The sequence below is a fragment of the Rhinopithecus bieti genome, unplaced genomic scaffold, assembly GCF_001698545.2.
Source record: "Rhinopithecus bieti isolate Rb0 unplaced genomic scaffold, ASM169854v2 scaffold_947, whole genome shotgun sequence".
Lineage (NCBI taxonomy): Eukaryota > Metazoa > Chordata > Mammalia > Primates > Cercopithecidae > Rhinopithecus > Rhinopithecus bieti.
The window spans coordinates 1,417,298-1,425,533 of NW_016803664.1; the positions used below are offsets into that span (position 1 = coordinate 1,417,298).

Consider the following 8,236-nt stretch of genomic DNA (forward strand, 5'->3'; position numbering starts at 1 on the left):
TAATTCTTAAAATGTGATTATTGTAATAAACTTTTATTATATCTTATGTAAAATAATTGTGTGTCTGAGACAGACTAAAACTCATGCTCTACTTCTCATGATTTCTCTTTCTTTTTTGTTTACCTTTCATAGAAGAATTATAGCCTCAGTATTTGTGTGTATTTTTGAAAAAGTAAAATGGGGACTAAGAAGGTATATTTACATGCTATGCCTTTTGATAGCATTCTGTTTCAAATCTCCACTTCTCATCATTGACTGGAACACAGTTGAAAAAATATTAAACTGATTTTGTGATGATGAATTTAGGAATTTCAGTTAGCTAAGGATTAGGAAAACTGATTTTCAGAGGCATATTCTGATTCAGAATGGGGCTTTAATATATTGTATTATACTGAAATGTAAGGCAGTAGTCTACTAAAATAGAGTACTTGAGCACCATAATACTCATCTCACTCAATTGAAGTATTCAGGATCAATGATAAAGTCCATTCAGTACTCCTAAATAATAAACCTTTTTTAAAAAAGTAATTATCAGTAACCTCTGGGTACATGACCATACCAAAGTTAGCAAGTGATTCCAAAGATTTTTAATAGAATCGAGGCCTGATTTTACAAGTTAAATGAAAAGAATTCTAGGAAAAACCTTTCATTGGCACCTTTATGAAGGATTACTTCTTTTTTTTTTTGATACAGAGTCACTCTGCTGCTCAGGGTGGAGTACAGTGGCACAATCTTGGCTCACTGCAACCTCCACCTCCTGGGTTCAAGTGATTCTCCTGCCTCAGCCTTCTGAGTAGCTGGGATTACAGGGATGCGCCACCATGGCCAGCTAATTTTTTGTTGTATTTTTAGTAGACAACGTGGTTTCACCATGTTGGCCAGGCTGATCGTGAATTCCTGTCCTCAGGTGATCCACCTGCCTCGGCCTCTCAAAGCGCTGGGATTACAGGCGAGAGCCACCATGCCCAGCCTATGAATGGTTACTTCTTAAAATTCATACAAGTAATATGACATGTGTTTTTTAGAAGTCTTATTTAATAAATTTGAAAGATATTAAATTATTAGAAAAATTATCTTGCCAAGAATTTCAAAAGTCAGGAAATAGCAGCACTCACCCACCTTCACTAACCAGCTCACTATTGTCTGATTGTTTACAAGAGATGATCTTCTCCACTAGTTGGTTGTAGCTGCAGTTACCAACAGCTTTTACGATGTCATCAATCTAGAAAACAAATGACCATCTCACTAATCATGGTAAGATTAGAAACAAAACAAAAAAAGCCATATCATTCTTTATAATTTTATTCTAATACTAAATATAAAACTATGATTTACAAAAAACAAAATCAGCACTAAAATCAACACCCAACAGTTTCCAAGTTTGTTTACAGCTCAGTATGACACATTATGAAAAATACTACAGTTGTATTATTTTAATTATGCAAAAAAAGATTAGGATTATTACATGCAACTTTATTTCTTAAGGTCATAAACATGTATTTAAGTGATCAAAATAAAACATAAACTATTTCAGGAGAAAAAAACAAGAAAATTCCATTTTTTTCACCCAGCATAAACTACCAAGCAACAGTTTTTTTTAAAAAACTAAAAAACAAATGTTGCACATTTAAAGCAAGGCAACTTTAAATATGTTAATTTATAGGATTAATAAAATTATTCCATTTTATTACTTATTTCCTAGAGAAGTATAGTGGAGATGTGAGTGGAGATAACTAACGTTATTTTCCTGAAGAAAAGCTAATATATGTTAATCAGGAATGGCATCTGCTTCAGGATTCTTATTTAATCTTTGTTTTTAGAGGTACAGCAGAAGAGTAAATTTAAACTTTTAAGCTATAGGAAAATAAAATCGGGCTTCTCTACTCTCTCTCCATTACACTTTGCTTTGACTATAGAAGAAAAGAGGTTTCTACTGTCTAAACAACTTATATAGTGACTTTCCATACATAAAATATATTTATATTTATTTATAAATTACGTGCATTGCTGTATTAATAAGTTATATACCTAATAAATACAAATTTTAGAATTATATAAATAAAAATAAGAGGGCCAATGTTTTCTTCCTACATTCAAATGATCAACTTGAGGACTTACTCTTTGAATACCACAGGTCTCAACATATATCTCTGCACAATACTCAGCAGTGCTTTTCAAACTTCGGGAGCTTATTAAAAAGATGTAGAAGAATTTCAGGCTCAAGTTGCTTCTCAATTGAGTTTTCATTCCACTGCACAGGTGATTCCAATGCATAGCAAGTTTGAGAACCACCATTCTAGGCTATAATTTATTTTCCTCGTTTATGAAAAAGTCTACAATACTAAAAGACTCTTAACTCATACAACTGGAACTGATGATTGGTTGAGACGACAATCAGTTAATTCAAAACCTCAAAGCAGGAAATTGTGGAAAATGTTTATAGGCATAGATATCTTAAACATTTTTTTTGGTGGGGGGATGGAGTCTCATTCTCTTGCCCAGGCTGGAGTGCAGTGGTGTGATCTTGGCTCATTGCAACCTCCACCTCCCAAGTTCAAGTGATTCTCCTGCCTCAGCCTCCCGAGTAGCAGGGATTACAGGCACCCGCCACCACACCTGACTAATTTGTTTGTTTGTTTTTAGATGGAGTCTCGCTCTGTCGCCATGGTGGAGTGTGGTGGCGCAATCTTGGCTCCCTGCAACCTCTGCCTCCCAGGTTCAAGTGATTCTCCTGCCTCAGACTCCCTAGTAGCTGTGACTACAGGCGCCTGGCACTATGCCCAGCTAATTTTTGTATTTTTTAGTAGTTGGGGTTTCACAGTGTTGGCCAGGATGGTCTTGAACTCCTGACCTCAAGTAATCTGCCTGTCTCAGTCTCCCAAAGTTCTGGGATTACAGGTGTGAGCCACTGTGCCTGGTCCATATCTTAAATATTTCATATTAACTTAAAACACAAAAATGTATTCAACGGTCAATCTTTTGATGCAGAGCCAAACAAATCCTTTTCTTTGTGAGAGGATCCTTAGGATAAGATTCTAGGTAAATTGCACAAGAAACATCTATGAGTTCCAGCTTTGATTTATGTAAAATGAGAAGTTAGACCCTTAAGAAACAATTTGAGGGCACAATCTCTTCAGATGTTATTTTCCTCAACACCTTTACTTTATAGTGCTTTTCATTAGTGACTCAACTTCAATAAGTCTTTTCAAAGAATCTGAATTTTCAATTCTAAGAAATCCACAAAAATACAGCTACAATAAGTTGGCTGTGGTGGCTCACACCAGTAACGCAAACAATTTAGGAAGCTGAGGCACGAGGATATCTTAAGGCCAGCAGTTCAAGACCAGTCTGGGCAACACAGCAAAACTCCTGTCTCTAAAAATAAAATAAAATATTTTTTTGAGATTTTTTTCTTACTGTCTCCCACGCTGTGTCACCCACACTGGAGTGCAGTGGTGTGATCTGGGTCTCACTGTGTCACTCTCGCTGGAATGCAGTGGTGTGATCACAGCCCACTGCAGCCTCAACCTCCCAGGCTCAAGCAATCCTTCTACCTCAGCCTCCTGCATAGCTGGGACTACAGGCACACGCCACCACACTCAGCTAATTTTGAAATTTTTGGTAGAGACAGTCTCATTATGTTGTCTGGGTGGGCCTCAAACTCCTGGGCTCAAGCAATTCTCCCACCTTGGTCTTTCAAAATGTTGGGATTTCAGGCGTTAGCCACCATGCAAGGCCTCTAATTAAAAAAATTTTTTTAATTAGCTGGACATGGTGGTGCATGTCGATAGTCCCAGCTATTCAAGAGGCTGAGGCAAGAGGATTGCTTGAGTCCCAGAGTTCAAGGCTGCAATGAGCTATGATCATGCTACTACACATCAGCCTGGGCAATGGAGCAAGACACTGTCTCTAAAACAAAACAAAACCCCCCAAAACCCAACTACAATAATAAACACAAGATCAATAGGCTGGGCATGGTGGCTCATGCGTATAATCCCAGCACTTTGGGAAGCTGAGGCGGGCAGATCACCTGAGGTCGGGAGTTCCATACCAGCCTGGCCAACAAGATGAAACCTCATCTCTACTAAAAATACAAAAAATTAGCCAGTTCACTGTAGCTTCAACTTCCTAGGCACAAGGGATCCTCCCACCTCAGCTCCCTGAATAGCTGGGACTACAGGCATGTTCCATCATGCCTGGCTAATTTTTGTAGACGTAAGGTTTTGCCATGTTACCCAGGCTAGTCTTGAGGTCCTGGGCTCAAGTGATCCTCTTGCCTTGGCCTCCCAAAGTTCTAGGATTATAGGCATGAGCCACTGTGTCCAGCCATGTATTTTGACTTTATTAATGTCAATTTCCTAGTTTTGATATTTTACTAAATTTTGCAAAATTACTAAATTTTCCCATTGGGGAAAACTGGGTAAAAGGTATGAGGGATCGTTATTTATTATTTCTTTTTTTTTTTTCTTTGAGACAGAGTCTTGCTCTGTTGCCCAGGCTAGAGTGCAGTGGCACCATCTTGCCTCACTGCAAACTTCGCCTCCTGGGTTCAAGTGATTCTCCTGCCTCAGCCTCCTGAGTAGCTAGGATTACAGGTGCCCGCCACCACACCCGGCTAATTTTTGTATTTTTTAGTAGACACGGGGTTTCATCATCTCGGCCAGACTGGTCTCGAACTCCTGACCTCATGATCTACCTGCCTCGGCCTCCCAAAGTACTGGGATTACAGGCGTGAGCCACTGCGCCCAGCCCGTTCTTTATTATTTCTTACACTGGCATGTGAATCTACAATTACTTCAAAATAAAAAGTTTAATTTATAAAAAAGGTAAATTCTCACCTCATACCATAAAACAAAATAAATTTGAAAGGCATTGGCTGGTATGATTCCTTTGTCTTTTTATTTTAAAGTTCACAATTAACCAATATTATTTTGAAATTTGAATCTTACTTATGTTAAAAAATGTAAGTAAGTGAAAATAATATTACAAGAGTATAGGAATAGACATAACAGATCAGTGGAAAAGAGAAGACTCTGACCTATATAAAAATTTATATGTGGTAGTAGAATTATTTTTTCCTTTCATCCTTCCAATTGACTCTCCACTTCTTCTCTATTTGGGAGACTAACCTCTATGGACTGCAGCAACTGGAATTCTTACTTTCTAGTTATCAGCTGAATTTGGCCACTGGGAGCTACTGGAGGAAATCAGAAAGTGGCAGTCAGAGAATGTTTTACCTATGCTCTTTCCCTGCCGGGCCATAGCTTGGTGCTAGTATTCCGCTCCTGCAGGTCACATCTCCTGGTCAGGAGCTCTGTGCTTTAGTAATCAATCTTGCTGTGTTCTGCTAAGTGTTCCCCCTCCTTGTCTCTTCAGAGTTAGGAGTGGCAATCGTTTTCTGCTGTTGCTAGGTCTAAGATGCTTCACCAACCTTTGCTTGTTCCCCTTAACTTTGTCCACACCTTTGTAAACAGTCTCTTCATTAAACTTCTGACAGTTATCTTTAAGTGTGTCATCTACTTCCTGCCAGGACCCTGATACCCTTGACAAGAGGCAAAATCTGGATTGCTAGAATGGATAGATGGGAGTGCCTTTTTAAAATAAATGTTTGGGTAATACAAAATCTCTTTTCAAAGCTATGCAATAAAGAATACGGTCTTGCCCAAAGAGAGGTTTGACCTTTGTCCTGGCTCCTATGAAATAACTTCTAAATCTTGGCATTTCCGTACCAATAGGACTGACTGTGTTATTTATCGTGGGCTCCTTGGGCCACACCTGCAGTTTATACTAATGATGGATCCCATGAACCACATGGTGTCAGCTCAGCTTCCAGGGAGGAAAGGGTAGGAGTCTGGGTTCAATTACATGGGCAATAAATTAAATCATACCTACATAATGAAATCTCAATAAAAAATCTGAACACTGAAGGTTGGGTGAACTTCCAGAATTGGCAGCACTCCATGCATATTGTCATACATCAATTCCTGGAGGGTATGATGTCCTGAGGATCCAAGGGAAGCTTCACAGTCGGAACCCTCCGAGATTCTGCCATATATCCCTCTTTCCTTGGCTAATTTTAACCTGTACCTTTGCCCTGTAATAAACTGTAATGGTGAGTATAATAGGTTTCAGGGAGTCCTGTCAGTCACTCTGGTGAATTACTGAACCTGAGGGTAGTTTTGGGAAACCTTTGAACTTGTGATTGGTGTGAGAAGTAAGGGTGGTCTTCTATGAGCTCTTCCCTCTAACCTTGTAGTTGGGCCCTAGCTCCTTGCAGTTGGGGTCAGAGGTCTTGGGCAGACTTAGTAGTCTGGAGGACTGCGCTCTTAACCTCATAGTTTGGCTAATTCCAGGCAAAAGTGCAAAAAAAGTAAGTAACAAAAAATATAAATTGAGATTAATTTTCCAAATTAATACATTTTTCCTGCATTTGTGTTTATATAATTTAAATTCTGTGACTTACCTGAGGGTCTACTAACCACCCATGGTACAAAGGAATATCAAGAAGATCAAATACTATGCATTCTGGTGTATATTCAAACACTCGAACACCAGTGAATCTTACATTTACATCCAGGCCTGTCTGTAGTTTGTGCAGAATTGCCATGGCATCACTCATATTCTGAAAATAGAAAAGGGGAAAGTTCTAATTCAGAAACATCAAAACAAGAACAAAAAAGATATTCAAGTACGAGCACATTTAATTTTCCATTTTATCCAATAAATTCAATTCAACATATTTTTACTACTGAGTATCTACTATGTGTCAGGCACTAATTGGAGTTTGAAAGATATAACGATGAATAAAAGAGACACTGAGGTGGGCGGATCACTTGAGGTCAGGAGTTTGAGACCAGCCTGGCCAACATGGTGAAACCCTGTCACTAAAAATATAAAAATTAGCTGGGCATGGTGGCATGCGCCTGTAGTCCCAGTTACTTGGGAGGCTGAGGTAGGAGGATCACTTGAACCCAGGAGGTGGAGGTTGCAGTGAGCCGAGATTGCGCCACTGCACTCCAGCCTGGGCAACTGAGCGAAACTCAGTCTCAAAAAAACAAAACAAAACAAGACAAAGTTCATGCTCTTATGCAACTAATATTCTATTGAGAGAGATAAACATGTATATATATAAAACAATGTCAAGTATTAGTAAGAAAAACTGAGCAAGAAGAGGTTGTAGAAAGCAGGAGAAATGAAGGACCTATTTTAGACCAGAAAGTCTAAAGTCAAATGTTTTAAAAGTTAAAGAGGAAGGCCTCTCCTACTGTTGAATCTAAAATAATTGAAAGTAGGATCTTGAAGAGATACTTGTATACCCATGCTCATTGCAACATTATTCGTAATTCTTTATCTATTCTTAGTTACAACTGACAAATGAATACAGAAAATGAGGTATATACATACAATGGAATATTATTCAGCCTTAAAAAAAGAAGGAAATCCTGTCATATGCTACAACCTGGATGAACCTTGAGGACATCTTGCTGAGTGAAATAAGCCAGTCACAAAAGTAAAAATACTGTATGATTCTACTTATATGAGATATTTAGAGTCATCAAACCCATAAAAACAGAAAGTAGAATGGCTGTTTCCAGGGGATTGGAGCAAGTGGGAAAGGGGAGTTGTCTGATGGATATAGGGTCTCACTTTGTTGCTCAGGCTAGAGTGCAGTGGTGTGATCATGGCTCACTACAGCCTCAAACTCCTGGGCTCAAGTGATCCTCCCGCCTCAGCCTCCCATGTAGTTGGGGCTACAGGTACATGCTACCATGCCCAGCTAATGTTTTTGATATTTTGTAGAGATGGGCTCTTACTATGTTACCCAGGCTGGTCTTGAATTTCTGAGCTCAAGTGATTCTCCACCTCAACCTGTCAAAGTACTGGGATTACAGACATAAGCCACCATGCCTGGCAAGTTTCAGTTTTAAAGATGAAAAAGTGGCTGGGTGTGGTGGCTCACACCTGTAATCCCAGCACTTTGGGAGGCTGAGGCGGGTGGATCACGAGGTCAGGAGATCAAGACCATCTTGGCTAACACAGTGAAACCCCATCTCTACTAAAAATACAAAAAAGTAGCTGCACATGGTAGCAGGCAACTGTAGTCCCAGCTACTTAGGAGGCTGAGGCAGGAGAATGGTGTGAACCCGGCAGGCGGAGCGTGCAGTGAGCCGAGATTGCGCCACTGCACCTCCAGCCTGGGCGACAGAGCAAGACTCCGCCTCAAAAAAAAGAAAAA

At 39.4% G+C, this 8,236-nt stretch overlaps 1 protein-coding gene across 2 annotated transcripts in view; it reads right to left on the bottom strand.

The window, feature by feature from the left end:
* MINDY2 (MINDY lysine 48 deubiquitinase 2) overlaps window positions 1-8,236 on the bottom strand; it is an 80,715-nt gene that overhangs the window by 34,117 nt on the left and 38,362 nt on the right. For both annotated transcript variants that reach the window (XM_017896373.1, XM_017896366.1), the window contains exons 4-5: window positions 6,464-6,622; window positions 1,120-1,222 (exon numbers count right to left, since the gene is read on the bottom strand). In XM_017896373.1, coding sequence (XP_017751862.1) covers window positions 1,120-1,222; window positions 6,464-6,622 — 262 coding nt within the window. The remainder of the gene's footprint in view (window positions 1-1,119; window positions 1,223-6,463; window positions 6,623-8,236) is intronic.